At 39.2% G+C, this 19,801-nt stretch overlaps 1 protein-coding gene across 5 annotated transcripts in view; it reads right to left on the minus strand.

Moving 5' to 3' along the window:
• Positions 1–382: 382 nt before the first annotated feature.
• BMS1 (BMS1 ribosome biogenesis factor) overlaps positions 383–19,801 on the minus strand; it is a 63,576-nt gene continuing 44,157 nt past the window's right edge. For 4 of the 5 annotated variants that reach the window (XM_045438160.1, XM_045438158.1, XM_045438161.1 and 1 more), the window contains exons 14-23: positions 11,727–11,800; positions 9,963–10,136; positions 7,239–7,427; positions 6,971–7,151; positions 6,707–6,765; positions 5,809–5,931; positions 4,728–4,875; positions 4,210–4,385; positions 1,744–1,905; positions 383–1,221 (exon numbers count right to left, since the gene is read on the minus strand). In XM_045438160.1, the coding sequence (XP_045294116.1) occupies positions 991–1,221; positions 1,744–1,905; positions 4,210–4,385; positions 4,728–4,875; positions 5,809–5,931; positions 6,707–6,765; positions 6,971–7,151; positions 7,239–7,427; positions 9,963–10,136; positions 11,727–11,800 (1,517 nt within the window). In that variant the 3' untranslated portion in view covers positions 383–990. The remainder of the gene's footprint in view (positions 1,222–1,743; positions 1,906–4,209; positions 4,386–4,727; positions 4,876–5,808; positions 5,932–6,706; positions 6,766–6,970; positions 7,152–7,238; positions 7,428–9,962; positions 10,137–11,726; positions 11,801–19,801) is intronic. The other variant, XM_045438162.1, reaches the window with a different exon arrangement.

The raw sequence follows: 19,801 nt of genomic DNA on the forward strand, positions 1-19,801 counted from the left end.
GTAAAGTGTGCTCCACAAGGCAAAGGGAGGAGGCAGAAAGCTCGGCGGCAGCCCCCCTTCTGTCCCCCTATATGCTTTGCTGCCAGGCCACAGCGTATTGGCAGTTATGGAAAAATCGAAGCACATTTAGTGATAGAGCAGGAATTTAATTAATTCATCCCTGCACTTATTGTACTCCTGTAAGATGCCTGGCACCAATAGCATTCGGTTCTGGATACACCATAGTGAGCAGCACAGGTGGTCACCTCAGAAGGGAGTAGTTTAGGGCTTGGATCTCCAGATCCTTATTACACTCTTAAAAATGACTGAAGGACTTCAAAGAGTTTTTCTTCAAGTGGGTTGTATCTATCAATTTTTACCACGTAAGAAATGAAAGCTGAGAAAATTTTAAAATATTTTTTTTATTAATTTGTTTTAACAGATCAAAACTAGCCTCATATATGGTGACATAAATTAATAGAAGCAGCTGGATTCTTCTATGTGCAGTCAGGTCAGCCTGTTGCGCTATTACCCATCACATGGCCTCTGGGAAACAGCTGTGCACTGAACCACACACTCCTTTCTAACATTTGAAAGCTGAGTTTTCAAGTTAATATTTTTTCCCCTTTGGAGGACGCATCATGAGGATGGCAGAATCAGCAATTTATCCACAATCATCAAGCATTCATCCCTGATGAAAACTATTAAGCCAAAATTAAGTATTTTAGTAATATTTTTGTAGCACAAAAAATGAAAACTAAGGTAAGAGGAATGTGAAGGAATCTACAAAACCATAAATAATATTGCTTTAAATCTTGACACAACCTAGGCTCTGAGAATGAATGGGCGTCCTATCAGCTGAGTCTCCATTTCTCTTCTCAAAGGCACGGTCTGGCCAACATATCCAACAAAGGGGTCTTCCTTGGGCTCCAGTGCCCTGCTGTCATTTACAGGTACTGTAGTATTTGAAACCATCCACCTCTGCAGATGCAAAGACTATCTGTTTAAAGCTCATTTTGATGGCTCCCCAGACCCCTTCAGGCTGGACTTCTGATTTCTCCTTTCTTTTTGACCCTGAATTCGGAAGAGCTTCTTCCTGAGGTCCTTCTGTCGCTTCAGTTTCTCTTCTTCCTCCTTCTGCTTCACCTTGAAGTGTTCTTTATTGTGCAAATGCCGTTGTTCCTTGGCCTTCTTCATCTTCTGACTGTGCACCGTACTTAGAGCATCCAGCAGTGCAAGGATCTGACAAGGACAAAACCCATGAGCATCAGAATACTCTTACATCATGCTTTCCTTCGAAGTTTCCAGGGGCCTAAACACCTCAGCTGATGTATCAAAACTAGAAGCAATCCATGATCCAAATGAACATTAACCTAGGAAAAATTTACCCTGAACTAGGACATCATAATTTGCATGGAAGCAGAAATAGGAGCGTATCTAGAGCAAAATACTTAAATAACGGCTTTCACCACAAAACCACCTTTGTTAATCACTCTGGATACTATGGACAACTACGATACAGTGATTTGCCAGCTGGATGCTTCCATTACTCCCCATTAAAATGTGTAAGACACAGCATGACTAAACAAAAGGGAAATGGACTCTGGCCTCTCCTCTAAATTTTGGTGCTAGTGCCTTGAGTAAGTCTGACCCTTACCCTTTCCCAATGAAAAATGAGAATGCAGTAGAAGCACCACATGTGCTACTTGAAAGTGCTATTTTCACATCTAAATGCAAGATGCAGGAAGCCATTATCGACAGTACCTTCCTTTCATGAGGTTCCCGTATGACGGCTGGTCTCCGCCTGTCCTTCGGTATCTTGCCTGCCTTTGCTTGGGTCTTGGGCTTGTTCTTAAATGGCAGGGCCTTCTGCAAGGCTTTTGGAATGTGCAGTGAATTAAAATGTTTCTTTTGCCTCATGATTGGCTGAAAAGAAAAATAAAGACAGTGATGTATTTGAATGATGCTCTATATGCATTTAAAACTTGCCTAAAATCTTCTCAGTGAATTGACTTTTCCATATGATCAGTAACACCAGAGCCTGCTGATCATCAGAAATGAGGATTCAGGGGCGCCTGGGTGGCGCAGTCGGTTAAGCGTCCGACTTCAGCCAGGTCACGATCTCGCGGTCCGTGAGTTCGAGCCCCGCGTCAGGCTCTGGGCTGATGGCTCAGAGCCTGGAGCCTGCTTCCGATTCTGTGTCTCCCTCTCTCTCTGCCCCTCCCCCGTTCATGCTCTGTCTCTCTCTGTCCCAAAAATAAATAAACGTTGAAAAAAAAAAATTAAAAAAAAAAATTAAAAAAAAAAAGAAATGAGGATTCAATTGTCTATCAAATATGGATTGCCTCAATGGATGTATATTTCTCTGTTGCAAAACAGAGAAATACATAGAATATATTTATAGTTCTTCCAAAAAAACAACTGTGTCCATGTCTATGGTATGAACTATGGGGATCTCAACAGAGCAGATGAACAGATCCAAAGTTTCTTTTAATGGAAAACCCACGCCTTATATTGGGGGCACTGAGGTAGTTTCTTGAATCTGAAGAAGAATAATCTAGCTGTTCATCTTCAGTCAACCTCTGTGAATTTAAGGTCATAGTTCTTCCGCCAATCAGCAGCAGCTGAAGTGTCCCCATCCCTGACTGCCATTAAAAAGTTTAACTTTATTCTGTTTCTAATGGAAAGCCAGCTGAGAAAAAGGAGATTAAAATGACAGATAAAGGCCAAACACCCTCTGCATTCAATTTTTACAGGAGTCTAATTTCTCTGCTTAAATTGAGATGATCAAAATTCTTAGCTGCCTCAAAAATACTAATCAGTTGAAAGTCTTGCCCTAGGTCTTTACCAAGGCCAACATCAACTATATAGAGAATATTTCTGCCGCGTCTTTAAATTTACTATGAAAGACATCATCCATGATAATATTCAAAATTCCTCTATTTAGGAACCTAAAATGCTTAGAATGAAGGAACTTGGAGAAGTCACATTCTGAAAAAAAGACTAAGCATCATAAGCTAGACAACAGGTACCACATCCTGTAATACATTTTAACAGAAATTCACATAACATAATTCAAAACTGTATTATTAACTATTTCTTTAAAAAAGTAATGACTGGGAAACTTCTGTTTCTGGCAGAATGGCAGACTGATATCCTGAACTACTCTCTTATTACAAAACAATTAAATACCCAGCATTAAAATAAATCTTTTCAAATGCATTAACGTGTGAAGAAAATAATAAAAGTTCTCCAAGACCAAAATCCAAATGAAATGGGATTTTGACAGGCACTGAGAACTTAAAATAAAAAAAATAGTGATGACGCCAACTACTGGCAACTATTGGTGGTGGGAATCTAACCTGGTATGGCTCCAGAATACTACAAGCATCATCCAGTGAAGCTGAACACATGCATACCCTATACCTGGCAATCCTAACCTGGGGGTCTATGTAAAAGAAATGTGCGCATATGTATATCAAACAAGTCACACATAAGTATTCAGGGTAGCATTTATAATGGCCCAAAAATGGAAATAATGTCCATCAATGGATAAAACTGACATTGTCACATAATACAATTCTACTTGACAGTAACAAATGAATGCCTGCTATACAAAGAACACGAATGAGTCTCATAAAACCGAATGAAAGAAAACAGGCAAAATAGTTTATGCTGTATTTTATAAAACTCAAAAAACAGGCAGAAATAATTTACCTGTCAGGAGTCAAGATAGTGGCTATCTTTGAGGTGGAGATGGGGTATTGACTAGCAGTCATAAGGGAGGCTTTTGTTGTGCTGGTAATTCTATTGCTTGATCCAGGTGACAGCAATTTTGGGTGTGTTAAAATTCATGAGCTGTATGCTTATGATCTGTGTAGTTTTCTGTATGCATGTTAACACTTCACTACAAAGTTTATTAAAACTTTCAAAAAAACCCACCCACATTGCTTCAATAACAATTAGCACATTAGTGTTTTTAAAAGTAATACATGTATATGGCAGGAAAAAAACAGTTCAAAAGAGTATACAGTGAAAAGTCTGTCTCCTTTCCAACCCACGAAAACTATTACCACTTTCCTGCATTCTTGCCAAAATACTCTATGAATATACAACATGTTCATTCAAATTTAACATTAGATTTCCTACTTGAAAATTCAAAACATTCAAAAACATTATGTACAAAGCATCTGGATGACCCCCATCTACAGAGCACATGTTTGACCATACCTTATACAAAGAATCCTTGTTGGGCTTTAGTCGGACACCATGGGCAAGCCGGAGTTGACCGGTGGTCCGCATTCCTGACCAGGTGTCTTTCTCACCAACTGGTTTCAACAAAGAAGTCACTGGGTTATAGAAGGCTGGAATGGAGACGGGATACCAAGTCCTCATGAAGACAATATCTGGAAAGAGAGGTAATTTACTTTAACATTTTCAAAAGAAAATTCGTAACGATCCTGTCAAACAAATGAACATTCACCCCAAACTTCTCTAGTTAGTTGCATGGTATTTGAAGAGAGACTTCACCAAGTAAAATTTTAAATATCACAAAACTCTTACTGGGTCTGAATCACATGGCTCCACACACAGCATGACTTAGTACACCGCCTAAGATGCTCCAACTGGGGAGAGCTGGAGCTGATTCCAATTTTCTAAAACCTAAACTACAGCCTTGAATCCACACCGGCTAGAAATCAACAGTGAACGGTAACATGCTGTTATGATTACACCACGATTATATTTACCACTCATCAACAACTTATCCTCAAAGCTGGCCCGGAAAGCTCCTTCTGGAGCCCGAAGTGCTTTCTTGATCTGTCCCCTTATGCCACTGACAGTTCGAATCACAGCACCTTCAAATTTGGCCACTTCCAAAGCAGAATTAAACATTCCCTACAGGTATAAGAAAAAAAAAAAAACCCACATAACACAAAATCAGATACGTTACTTCCTAGTTTATAAATAAATCCTTGGTTAAAAAAACAACTCATTTAATGGTGATAAAATAATCAAAATGTATTTTCCCCACTACGAGTGAACTACTACGTCAAAAGGAATACAACTCTATTTCATTTTCCCCAAAATAATATTAAGATTCTACTGTAGGTCATTAGCATGCTCATCACTGATATCTCTGTAGAAGAAAAGATCAAAAAGATATGTACTAGACTGAACAGCCCTATATAGCCTCTGCTGTCATCTCACAGGGCTGGACTGCAGCTCATATCCTATGACTTAGGTGCACGTGCTCAGGAAATAATGAGTGTTGGATAAATGCTGGTGATATTATTACTTTATATAAAGAATATTTTATGATCTTAACACTGCATTTTTAATGGAAACACCCTACTAATAAAATTTTCAATAAATGCCACTCAAACCACCCTCCCACGTTACACTGCAGAACAGAGCGTCCGTTTCTCTGTACCCCTGGCCAACAAGTATTTTACAAAATACTTGGTCTATTTTTCTACCGAGCTATTTAACAAACCTATGATTTTCCCCTTTTCTTAACACAAAACAAAAGGACAGGAAACAAAACCCAGTGAATGAGATTATATATTTTCACTATTAGCTCTGTCACAGTCTCACATGGAATAAGGAATAGCCTCAATTAGTAAATATCTCTGTTAACTTGATCTTAAACTTTTCTGAGCATACTTAAGTAACACAGAAACCAATATAAAGAAGTAAGCCAGTATCAAAGACCAAGTTTATAAAAGATTTCAATACTCTTTTGAATGCATCAGACTGTATTTTAGAAGTATTTCATTCCTTCTTTCACAAAATATACATTCATAAACGTGAATATACAGATATACGGACCTTAATGAATGATGTATTCTTGAAAATTTTATATGGAAAACCAGTTAGCTTTAATTTCTTCACAATTTTTATGGATTTATCCAGATCAAGGACAACTCCTGTGGCAGCTATCCGGAAATCAGGCTGGGAAGAACCCCCAAAATTTGAATACAGGAGTAACATCAAGGAGAAAAACTACAATTCTATGATGCAATAAATTACCATAGTGCATTTCACTTACAATCAACTAAGAACAAGAAAGAATATGTGAACATGCAAAGCAATTATTTTAGCAAAAACAATGTGAAACTATAATACATGTAATAAGCCAAACTAATGATGATGTCTTGAATATTCTCCACAGGGTGATTTCATAATCACGTAATTTCACAACAATGACTGATTCAGAATGGAAAGCAATATGAAAACCTGGTTACAATGTTTAAGAAATTAAATTTTAGACCACCAAGGCAGATTCCATCTGCTCATTGTTCAATTTTTATGTCAAACTGGGCCAATAAAACCTGCTCTGATTGATCAAACGAAGACTATGTGAACATACTCTGCTAAACAAGCAGTACCAAGGGGTAGTCTTATGTCTACCTGGCATCCGGTATATCCCTAGAGCCGAGTACAATGCTTAGTACATGGTGAGCACCACTTAAATATTTTTAGAAAAATAAGTCCAAAAAATGCATACAAATATAAAATGTTATCAGTACCATTATAATTCTTCTACCTCTCCCTTCTCCATTCCCACACCTTACTTAAAAAGACACAGGAAAACTAAAAGCAAAGAGAAGCTTACTATAAATACTAAAAACATGTCACTTGCAACTTAAAGTTTCATGTACATATTCCATATTTAAGATATATTCCTCAAACATAATCTGGAAAATAAAACATTCAAGATATTTACCATTATGCCACTAACAGACTGTACTGCCAAGAACCCAGTTCCCTGTGGAGTAATAGGACCTTAAAGAAAATAGAAAAAAAAAAAAAAAAAGAAATACAGTGAATCACAAATTTTGGATTCTACTTTAAATATGTACTCCAATCCAAAAAAAAGAGAAAGAAAAATCTTATGAATTGAGACTTAATGGAGAAAAGCAAAACTATAACAATAACGAGTAAACAGTTTAAATCAATCTACAAGCAAGTTATTCTAGTAGTGTATTACCCCAAAAAGTTGCTCCACAATGCATGTGCTGTGGAGTGTACTTTAGAAGCCTCTGTCTCCCATTGTGGTCTTCGATGTAATAGAGTGGAATGGTCTGAAACCTCCTCCACCCCACAGAGAAAATGATTGGATCTCGGGACTTGAGGATTTTCTTATACCAACGATGTTTCTTCAGACGCATCTGAGGGGAGAAGAGATTTCAATTTCAATAAGATTATTGGTGGAAGTACATCCAAAGAACCCCAATTGTCAAGCAAAGGGTACCTACCTGTACATATCCGACATTGCCTTCGCTATTGCCCAAACCACCCAAAATCATTGGGTAATGGGGGTCGAAGTTAAGCACAAATTCACAGGGGACATTTTCTATCTCAATTCGAACATACATCCCAGGTCGAAAACCCTCATATTGAACTCTGGCTTCATCATCTTGATCTTCAAATTCTGCTCGATTAAGCTATATATGGGGGGGGGGGGGGGGGGACAATAAAAAAAAACACATAGCTGTTACCTTAATAAATGTAAGGTTAACATTTTTAAGACAAGCAATTTCTCAATAGAGGAACATGGACAGAATCATTTACACTTTTCCTTATTAAAAATAACATGCACTCTTATCTTTACGGTTTGTTTTCTTCTTTGCTACTCCAAGCACAGCAAACGCAAAAACTCTGAAAGCAGCCCTTCATGCTGGTCAGCGAACACTCTTAACTTCTTTCTTTTCTTACTCTGCAAACAATTGTTTCACACTTTTCCTTTCTTTGAATATCCAGTATCTCCTCCCTCATTCTCACTCTCAGCTGCTGTTTCTTAATTCACTCAGGATCTAAGTAGTCTAAAAGAACTTCCACAGTCAACTCCTCTACCAGGGTTTACACCCCCATTCAGCCTTTTATTATAGCTTGTTATCATTATATCTATAACTTATTATATTACTGCAATTAATTGAAATTAAAAATTTTAAATTCAGTCCCCCAGTCATTGCAAGTGATCAGTATCAACACGTGGCTCGTGGCTACAATGCAAGACAGCACAGATATACATTTCCATTATCACAGAAAGTTCTACTGGGCAGCCGTTATAGCTTATTTATCCGTGCCTCTATTCAATGCCAAACTTCACTTGCAATACTAGCTATCATTCACTTTTATTCCAACAGGTCTTGCCTGTTATTTCTCCTGTCTTAACACCTTCTTTTGACTCTTTCTCCAACTATTGCCCCATTTCTGTGCTTCTCTCTGAAGTAAAATGGCCCAAAATTTTTCTACAGTCATGGCCTCCAGCCTCTGCTCCCATTCTTTTGAATCCTCCCCAAACTGATCTTTAACCCACACTCCATAACAATGCTTACCAAAATCATGTAAGGCCTCCACATTCCCAACCCAGTTGTCAATCCTGTCTTCATCACAGTTAACACATCAGCAGGATTTAAGATAACGTATCCCTCTTTCCACAGCGGTTTCTAGCATACCTCATGTTCTCTTAGATGTCTTCTATCTCCTGAGCGCTGCTCAATCCCACTGCTGCTTCCTCCTCTCCAGCTGGACTCTTACAATGGAGCAGCCACTGTCAGTCCCCGTCCTCTCTCCTGTCTCCATGCTCACTCCTCAGGTCATCCCATCCATTGTATGGCTTTAAGTAGCATCTAGATGCTGAGGGCTGTACATCTGAGTCCCTGGCCCCAACCTCTTTCCAGAGCTCCTCACTGACTACTTGATGCTCCACTTGTCTGGGACAGATCTCAAACCAAACAGCTCTAAACTTCACCTTCCTGGACAAACCTGCACCAACTAGAGGCTTTCCTATCTTACTGACAACTCGACTTCCAGTAAGTCATCCTTGTTTCCTCTCACACACCCCACACTCAATCTACCTTTAATCCACCTTTCAAAAGTATACCCAGAATTTGACTCTCTTTTTCCTCCATGCCACATACCGCCCCACCCCACGGTGTGAGTCACCTTAATCTTTAATCTTACTGAACTCTTGCCACAGCAATGCTTTCAAAGGTAAGCAGGTCACACATATCTCTTCTCTGTTCAAAACCCCCATTGATCCCCATTTCACTCAGCATAAAAAATTCAAAGTCCTTTACAACGGCCTACAAGATTCTAGGTGATTTTAAGTAATAAATGAATTGAAGCAAAGACTTCAGAACTAGCTTTACATGTCTTAGTTACTTCTATCAAAGGTCAGTACAGACTTGGAACCTACACATTAATGGCTAACCAGGAGGTACTTGAATAGATGAAGGCCTAGGTTGGGCAAAACCTGCTGACCACATTTTTACAAATCACATTATTTAACCTGTATAAGATGTATTAGGGTATATTCTAGCTTAAAGGCATTCTTGGTACCCCCCACCCTTGTCAAAGCGCAATTCAAACACTCGCCATCACCTGCACACACATCTTTGTGTGTCCTTCAGAGTGAGTTCATCAGCTCAATCTGTTTAGCATAGCAGGTAGGAGGGCCAGATTATCTCCTTTTCAGCATTCTACATGCTCCCTTTATCTCCACATCTGACCTGACACTTGAAATATCCTGTGAACTCTGCCCAAGGTGAGTATTTAGAAAAGCTTCCCTGGAGAGCATTGGTACATGCATAAGACTGGTATGTGCAAGAATCACCTGCCCATTCAAATTATTTAATTATGGTTCCAGGGAGCAGTAATCAGAATGCTACAGCAATGCTTGTATTTAAATAAATAAATCACTACACTGTGAGATCCTCAACAGTTGCAGCCTATCTTAGCCATTTTTGCTACCTCAATGCTTGGTACAAAATAGACACTGGTATCTTTCTGGTCCATTTCTGACTGAAGAAACTATCAGATGATCACATGAATAAACACTCATCTGCAGCTTGACCCAAGAGTCCAAACAGGAGGTGCAGAAGCAGGTCAGGGAGTAGAGACCTAAACAAAATTACATATTCACAATACTGTACTATAGCCTTGAAATGAAGCTGATAAGAACCAAGTTTTCTTACCTGTGCTTGTTTATGCATTTCTCCTTTAAGATCATCAAAATATGTGCTTTCTCCTTCATCATATTCTGCATCAAACATCTCCTTCAATTTTCTCTTTTTATCCAAATGCTTTTTCTTGGCACTTTCCTCTGCATTGGGGTCAATTTCTTCCTTAACTTCTTCTACATCTTCAATCTTAAATTTCCATAAGAGAAACAGTTGTAAAAGTTTGTGGAGATCTTTTCTTTAAACATTAAAGCAGATTTTTAAAGTTCTTTTTTTTTTATGTTTATTTTATTTCTTTTTTTTTTTTTCAACGTTTATTTATTTTTGGGACAGAGAGAGACAGAGCATGAACGGGGGAGGGGCAGAGAGAGAGGGAGACACAGAATCGGAAACAGGCTCCAGGCTCCGAGCCATCAGCCCAGAGCCCGACGCGGGGCTCAAACTCACGGACCGCGAGATCGTGACCTGGCTGAAGTCGGACGCTTAACCGACTGCGCCACCCAGGCGCCCCATGTTTATTTTATTTCTTTTGAGAGAGAGAGAGAGAGAGAGAGAGAGAACAAGCAGGAGAGGCAGAGACAGAGGGAGAGAGTGGGTCCCAAGCAGGCTCCACAGTTAGCACATAGCCAGCACGAACCATGAGATCATGACCTTGGCTGAAATCAAGAGTCAGATGCTTAACCAACTGAGCCCTTCAGGCGCCCCAGATTTTTAAAGTTCTATCCGAGCTGCAAAAATCTTGGTTGTGATCATCATGAAACAAAACAAAAAAACAAAACAAAACAAAACACAGACTTTGGCTCTAAAAAACATGTACTGCTACAAGAGGCATTTAGGCATCTGCAGCACAATAAACTGTCACTCCTTAATCTGGCTGGAATGCCAAATATAAATAAAAATAACAAGTATTCCCACCCAGATGCTCCCCAGAAATTGTTCTAAAGAAATATTGGGGAGAATAGGGATTTAATTATTTTAAATGGTACTTAAATTTAAGAAGAAGAGAATGATGGCAAAAGGAATGGTAGAGAGAGAGAGACAGTGACTTGGGAGATAAACTTCTATGACTGAAGAATTATAATGATAACAAGAGGTAGTAGGTGTCACCCAAAAGATTAAGAATAACTAACAACTTTGATCTATTCACAACCTCCACATTTTTAGGAAGGAATCCATCCACTCTGTAATCTACACAGATAGTAAGTAAGATGTGCATTTCTTTTTAATGATAATTTTTTTTTAACGTTTATTTATTTTTGAGACAGAGAGAGACAGAGCATGAACGGGGGAGGGGCAGAGAGAGAGAGACACAGAATCGGAAACAGGCTCCAGGCTCTGAGCCATCAGCCCAGAGCCCGATGAGGGGCTCGAACTCACGGACCATGAGATCGCAACCTGAGCTGAAGTCGGACACTTAACCGACTGAGCCACCCAGGCGCCCCAAGATATACATTTCTTTTTTTTTTTTTTTTTTTTTTCAACGTTTTTTTATTTATTTTTTTGGGACAGAGAGAGACAGAGCATGAACGGGGGAGGGGCAGAGAGAGAGGGAGACACAGAATCGGAAACAGGCTCCAGGCTCTGAGCCATCAGCCCAGAGCCTGACGCGGGGCTCAAACTCATGGACCGCGAGATCGTGACCTGGCTGAAGTCGGACGCTTAACCGACTGCGCCACCCAGGCGCCCCAAGATATACATTTCTTAATATGGGCCTCTCTCAGAACATAATGACCACAGATCAAGGACCATAATTCACAGCCAGCCACGGCAAAGTCATACCTGAGTATCTGGGTCTGGTTTTCCCTTGTGTACATCCCCTGTTTCCAGGTCTTCAAAGTCACCATAGAGCTCTTCTGGAAAAAGAACATCCAAATAAATCCTCTGTGAATAGGGCCAGCAAGTGACACTCTAGCATTACCACATGCACTGTGCACTCTGAAGCCCACACCTCATTTTTACCCTTCTTATTGCTACACAACCCAGGAGAATCCTATACATACATAGCCTTCTTTTTCTTGTTAAATTATCAGTATTTCATTACCTGTTTAAATTTTTATTTAATGTTTATTTTATTTTTTTTTTAATTTTTTTTTTTTAATGTTTTATTCATTTTTGAGACAGAGAGAACAGAGCATGAACGGGGGAGGGGCAGAGAGAGAGGGAGACACAGAATCGGAAGCAGGCTCCAGGCTCTGAGCCATCAGCCCAGAGCCCGACGCGGGGCTCGAACTCACGGACCGCGAGATCGTGACCTGGCTGAAGTCGGACGCTTAACCGACTGCGCCACCCAGGCGCCCCTTAATGTTTATTTTTGAGAGAGAGACAGAGAGACAGAGCTTGAGTAGGGAAGGGCCAGAGAGAGACTGAGACACAGAATCTGAAGCAGGCTCCAGGCTCCAAGCTGTCAGCACAGAGCCTGATGCGGGGCTCAAACTCACGAACTGTGAGATCATGAACTGAGCTGAAATCGGACACTTAACCGACTGAGCCACCCAGGCACCACTTTCATCACCTGTTTAGATGAAGCAAATGGACACCCGCATTTCCTTACTTTACTTCAATAGCTCACTTAACCAAGAGCGATCTTTCTAACACACGTGATAAACACTCTGTAGCAGAGACGCACACAGAGACGCGTGGATTACCCTGCAGGTGAGTCCCCAAGACCAACAGTAACCCAAAAGTGACATGAAAAAAACATGGCTTGATTAATAAATCCCACATGGGAAAAAGAGTCTGAAAGTAAGATCAACACAGCACAATGAGTGACATATCTAGGAAAAGTCTCAGATTACATAAAATACAGCCTTTAGAGTAAGACTGGTAGCTAAAACAGTGCCAAACCACATGAAAAGCTCATTAATTCATTCATCCTTTTGTTTTCGGAACTCTAAGTTTAGCTCTGGGTCCTATCCTTAAAAGAAAAAGATACTGAAACTCCTTCAGGAAACAGTATTTAGATAAAACATTTTCATATAAAAAAGAGGCAAAGAACCAAAGAGCCAAGGAAGATACAATAGATGAGAAGATTCCATTTGTAATAAAAACAAAAAAAGGATAAAATACTTAGTAATGAGCCTAAAGAGAAATGTGCTGGAACTTTATTTTAAAAATTTAAAAAAGCGTTAATATGCTACCAAGGAACACATGGAATAACATTAGCTAACACTTTCAAGTGCTGTATATACCAGGCACTACTCTAAGTGTTTTATATGTCTTAACTACATTCTTCAACATGACCTAATTAAGTAGGTGTTATTAATGTTATCTACCAAACAAATATAGATTACCATATATTTGAAAAAGATGACTCAATATCAGGAAGCTGTCAATTCTCCCTTCACCAGTTATAATAAAAACCACCACCAAGAAAAAGACCACTTATGGAATGGGAGAAGATATTTGCAAATGACATATCCAATAAAGGGTTAGTATCCAAAATATATAAAGAACTTATACAACTCAACACCCAAGAAAACAAATAATCCAATTAAACGTGGGCAGAAGATATGAATAGACATTTCTACAAAGACAAACAGATGGCCAAAAGACACATGAAATGATGCTCAATATCACTTATCATCAGGGAAATGCAAATCAAAAACCATAATATCACCCTACACCTGTCAGAATGGCTAAAATCAACAACACAAGAAACAAGTGTTGGTGAGGATGTATAAAAAAAGGAACCTCTTGCACTGCTGGTGGGAATGCAAGCTAGAAAGACAAAAAATTTAAAATAGAACTACCATATGATCCAGTAACCATACTACTGGGTATTTACCCAAAGAATATGAAAATACTAATTCAAAAGGAATATGCATTCCTTTGTTTATTGTAGCATTATTTACAACAGCCAAGTTATGGAAGCAGCCCAAGTGCCTATCAATAGATGTATATAAAGAAGATGTGGTATAAATATACAACGGAATATTATTCAGCCATAAAAAAGAATGAAATATTGCCATATGTAACACCATGAATGAATCTAGAGAGCACAATGCTAAGTGAAATAAGTCAGAGAAAGGCAAATACCATATGATTTCACTCATGTGTGAAATTTAGGAAACAAAACAAATGAATAAAGGGGGAAAAAGAGACAAACCAAAAGCCAGACTCTTAACTAGAGAGAACAAATAGATGGTTACCAGAGGGGAGGTGAGTGGGAGGTAAGTGAAAAGGGTGAAGGAGATTAAGTGCATACTTACCATGGTGAGCACTGAATAATATACAGAATTGTTGAATCACTACATTGTACACCCGAAACTAATATAACACTGTATGTTAACCATACTGGAATTAAAATGCAAACAAAACAAAACACCACCAAGGATTTCTGGTCTGGAAAAGTATAGACATTTTCTTCTGTTCCTCCCAACTAAGTATAACCAACTCCAGAAATAACACAAGAGCCTAAGGAAAACCAAAGTACTCTGAAAGGTAGAAAGAAACAGAGAGCTGGCAAGGGTCCCCAGGACCAGAGGAATGACATAATGACCAGTAGCTCACTACACCCACAGAAAGGCAACTCAGAGCCACTGTTTCCCAACCTCCAAGCTAGCAACCGAAGGTAGACCAGATAGACTCATTTCCTACCCCAGACAAATTTGGATCTCAGCAACACTGGACAAACGAGGAAGCACTGGCAAAGAAGTGCTTTGAGAGCCCCACTAACAATAAGTGATGAGAAGTGTTCACCTTCCCTGAAGAGCTTGAATCTCCTTTCCTCCACACCAAGATATACTAGGTGGCCAAGCGCTATTGGCAAAGGGACATTCTGCCAGGCCTGAGAGTCTCCTCCCTCATCTAAAAACAATGTGTGCCCAGGCAGGACCAGCAAAGATCCTCCTACAGCAAGCAAACTTGCCCCACAAGCCAAGACAACCTTCCCCTACCTAGCCAAACCAGGGGGCCCAGACTGAGGAAGCTCCTCTGTCCTCTCAAACAGCACCTGCAGAGAGACCAATGGCATAAGATAAACTAAGCAGATCAAAATAGCACCACAAAGGCTCTAAAATTAAATTGTCATTAGAACCACAGTCCACAAAGTACACCAGGACATGCACACTAAACCCAAACAGGATGACTGCCTGCCAAAATAAAAAAATTACACAGGACCAAGTGTCTCCTAACATAATAACCTAAATGTGCAGGACACAATAGAAAATCACTTTGTCATACTCAAAACTGGGAAAATTATAAGTATAATGTGAAAAGACAACTGACTGACACCAACACTAAAATGAATCAGATGTTGAAACTATCTAAAATCTTACAGAAGCCATTACAAAAATGCTTCATCAAGCAACTACAAATCTTATGGCAACAACCCAAAAACTGAAAATCTCAGCAAAGAAACTGAAGAACCAAACAAATTATAGAACTGAAAAATGCAATGAAAGAAATTTAAAAGCTTGCTAGATGGGATCAATAGTAAGAGTGGAGATGACCGAGGACAGAACCAGAGAATCTGAGGCTAGATCAACAGAATTCACCTAGTCTGAACAACATAGAGGGAAATAACCAAAAAACAAATGAATAGAGCCTCACGGACCTGTCGGACAGAAACAAAAGATCCACCACTTATGAGATCTCACAAGGATACTGGGGTTGAAAGAAATAATGATTGAAGCTTCTCAAATTTGGTAAAAGATATAAACTTACAGATTCAAGAAGCTGAGAAAATTTCAAACAGAGTAAATCCAATGACATCTATACCAAACTTCTGAAAACTGAAAGCAAAGATAAAATCTCGAGAGCAGCTAGAAAGAAATGACAGATTACCTGTAGAGGTACACCATCAAAATGACAGTGCTTTTCTCCTCTGAAATCATGAAGGCCAGAGGAAGTGGTACAATATTTTTTATGTGCTGAAGAAAAGAACGCTTTGCTATGAATTCTACATCCAGTGAAACTACCCTTTTGAAATAGAGGGGGAAAAGACATTCTCAGATGGAGAACTACAGGAATTTGTCACTAGCAGACCTCCCTTGAAAAATGGCTGAAGAAAGTTCTTAAACAGTAAGGAAATTATAAAAGGAGAAATCTGGGACCATCAGGAAAAAAAGAAAAAACAAACAACAGAAATAAAGAGACATACAACAAACTAGCCTTCTTGAGTTTTTAAAATCATATTCAATGATTGAAAAAAATTATAACATTAATATTCAAGCCAAAAATATTTAAATGTAGGAAAGATAAAGGGACCTAAATGGAAAAAAGGTTTCCATATATCACCCAAAATGGTAAAATGTTGGCACTAGTAGGCTACTATATTACAATGAGCAACCACTACAAAAACTATACAAAAAGATACTCTCAAAAACATTGAAAACATATCAAGATAGAGGGAAGAAAATGAAAACAGAAGAAAAACAGAAAAAAAATAAAAAACTAAAGCCAGAGTAAACAAACAACAAAATCAGGGCACCTGGGTGGTATAGTCAGTTGAACATCCGACTCTTGATTTTGGCTCAGGCCGTGATCCCAGGGTTGTGGGATCCAGCCCTATATAGAGGCTCCACACTCACTGTGGAGCCTGCTTGAAATTCTCTCTCTCCCTCTGCCCCTCTCCCCGACTCGCATGCTCTCTCTCTCTCAAGAAAAAAAATAAAATACCAGACTTAAGCAATTACATATCAGTAAGTACCTTAAATGTAAATGGCATAATGTACCAATCAAAATACAGACAAATACAGAGAGGACAGAAACACATAAAACTATTATATACGCTATTTACAAGAAACTCCTTTCAGATTTAACGACCCAAGTAAGCTGCAAATAATGGAGAAATATATACCATGCAACTCATCTTTTAAAAAAAGCAAGAATGGTTATATTAATATGTCATAAAATAAACTTCGGAGCAAAGAAGAGGATCAGGGCCAAAGAAGGACTTAACTGAACTCTAAGACCTAAAATTTCATGTGCTGCCTTGACATCTTTGAGCCTCACAGGGTCTCAAAGACTTAGCTGTGAGCAGGCCTGCCAGCCATGTTCCTGCCCTACAAGAAAGGCTCCCCACCCTGTTAGTTCTTTTTCAGTTGGACCACCTGCACCCTACCTACTCCTCAGCCTAATACATTTCACTTCACCTCTCTGCCAGCCCACGAATTTATTCAAACACATTAATTACATCACCTCAAGGGAACCAATCGTCATCCTATGCTATTTAGGTGCAAAGCCTGCCTCCCAAAGCCCCCTGGTTGTTCAATCCCTGTGTGGCATGCAGTGTTCTCTTCCCTCAGGCTGTGAGCATATGTGACTGATAAACTGTTGTCAATCACATCTGTCCACTGTCAGGTGCTGTGTGTTTGGCCTTCTCGGTAACCCTAGAGCGGGAATCTCTCCCTCACCAATGGGATAAATAGGAGGTGACCATAATACATGGCAATAAAAGGATCAATCTACCATAAAGACATAATAATCCTAAATGTGTGTGCATCAAACAGAACCTCAAATATAAAAAGCAAAAATTGACAGAGCTGCAAGAGATAGGTAAGTCCAGAATTATACTTGGAAACTTCAACATCCTCCTCTCAGCAACTGATAAAACTAGTCAGAAAATCACCAAAGATGGAGCACCTGGGTGGCTCAGTCAGTTAAGTGTCTGGTCATGGTTCAGGTCATGATCTTGTGATTGGAGACTTCAAGCCCCACATCGGGCTCTCTGCTGTCAGCGCAGAGCCCACTTCAGATCCTCTGTCTTCCTCTCTCTCTGATCTTCCCACACTCACTCTCTCTCCCTCTCTCTCTCAAAAATAAACTTTTAAAAAATCACCAAAGATATAGAAAACTTAAACAATACAACCAACCTAACAGAATCTGACATATATAGAACACTATACCCAACAATTTTTAAAGTCCCCACAGAACATCTACCAACACAGGGCACAGTCTGGGTAATAAAGTGAATCTAAACAAATGTAAAAGATTTGAAATGGTAAGGGGATGTTCTTATAATATAACGTAATTAAATTGAAAATCAGTAACAGAAAGAAGAAAATTTCTAAACATTTTGTAGTTAAATAACACACTAAATAATGCATGAGTCAAAGAGAAGTCTCAAAGGAAATTCATGAAAATGAAAATACAACATAAGAAAATTTGGGCAAAACAACTAAGCAATGCTGAGAGAGTAATTTACAGCACTAAATGCTCACAGCAGAAATGAGAAAAGGTCTTACACCAATAATCTAAGAAGACTGAAAAGTACAAAATAACCTAACACAAGCAAAGAACAGAAATAATAAAGATATGAGCAGAAACCAACAAAATTAAAAACTGGAACACAGATATGAAACCAAAACCTGATTATTTGAAAAAAAATCAACAAAATTAATAAACCTTACTGACAAAGAAAAAGGAGGACACAAATCACCAGTATCAAGAATGAAATGGGGGGCATGTGGGTGGCTCAGTCAGTCAGCTAAACATCCAACTGGCAATTTCGGCTCAGGTCATGATCTCACAGTTTGTGAGTTCAAGCCCCATGTCGGGCTCCACACTGGCAATGCAGAGCCTGCTTGGGATTCTCTGTCTCCCTCTCTCATTGCCCCTCCCCTGCTCGTGCTCTCTTGCTCTCTCAAAATAAATAAACTTAAAACAAACAAACAAACAAAAAACAGAACAAAATGGGATTATCACAACAGATTCTGCAGCTATTGAAAGGTTATTGGATGAACACTAGGATTACTACCCACTCATAATACCCAAGCTAGCTTCTTGGAGAAGGCACTTAATGAAACTTCCACTTCCCCAAAGCCTTCGAAATCCCTTGAAAACCAGATAGCAAAATTTGGACAAGATGGAATAAACTAAATTATTTAAAGTATCATATAACTATTAATGAAATAAAATTTGTCATTATAACTGCCAAGAAAGAAATCTCCAGGCCCTGACCTTTTCACTAGAGATTATACCAAATACTTAAAAAATTACATTCTAATTCTATACAATCTCTCCCAGGAAACAGAAAATTGGGAATACTTTGCAACTCATTTTATGAAGCCAGTATTATTCCAATACCCAAACTAAATGAAGATGGTACCAAAAAAAAAAAAAAAAAACCCAAAAACAAAAAACCAACAACACTATAGACCAGTATTCCATAAACTTAGATGCAAAATCCCTTCACAAAATACTATCAAATAGGAGCGCCTGGGTGGCTCAGTCGGTTAAGCGTCCGACTTCGGCTCAGGTCACGATCTCGTGGTCCGTGAGTTCGAGCCCCGCGTCAGGCTCTGGGCTGATGGCTCGGAGCCTGGAGCCTGCTTCCGATTCTGTGTCTCCCTCTCTCTCTGCCCCTCCCCCGTTCATGCTCTGTCTCTCTCTGTCCCAAAAATAAATAAACGTTAAAAAAAAAAAAATACTATCAAATAAAGTTCAAAAACATATACAAAGAATTATATATTGGGGTGCCTGGGTGGCTTAGTTAGGCATCTGACTTCAGTTCACGTCATGATCTCATGGTTTGTGGGTTCGAGCCCCATGTCGGGCTTGATGTGGACTCAGAGCCTGGAGCCTGATTCGAGTTCTGCATCTCCCTTTTTCTCTGCCCTTCCCCTGCTTGTGCCTTTTTCTCTCTCTCTCAAAAATAAATATAAATAAATAAACCTTAAAAAAAAAAAAAAGAATTATATATCATGACCAAGTGGGATTTATTCCAGTATGCAAAGCTGGTTCAAAATTCAAAAACTGGGGCACCTGGGTGTCTCAGTCAGTTAAGTGTCCAACTTTTGGTTTTAGCTCTGGTCATGATCCCGGTTTGTGAGTTCGAGCCCTGAGTCAGGCTCCGTGCTGGTAGTGTACAGCCTGCTTGGGATTCTCTCTCTCCCTCTCAAAATAAGCAAATA

The sequence above is a fragment of the Leopardus geoffroyi genome, chromosome D2 (assembly GCF_018350155.1).
Source record: "Leopardus geoffroyi isolate Oge1 chromosome D2, O.geoffroyi_Oge1_pat1.0, whole genome shotgun sequence".
Classification (NCBI taxonomy): Eukaryota; Metazoa; Chordata; class Mammalia; order Carnivora; family Felidae; genus Leopardus; species Leopardus geoffroyi.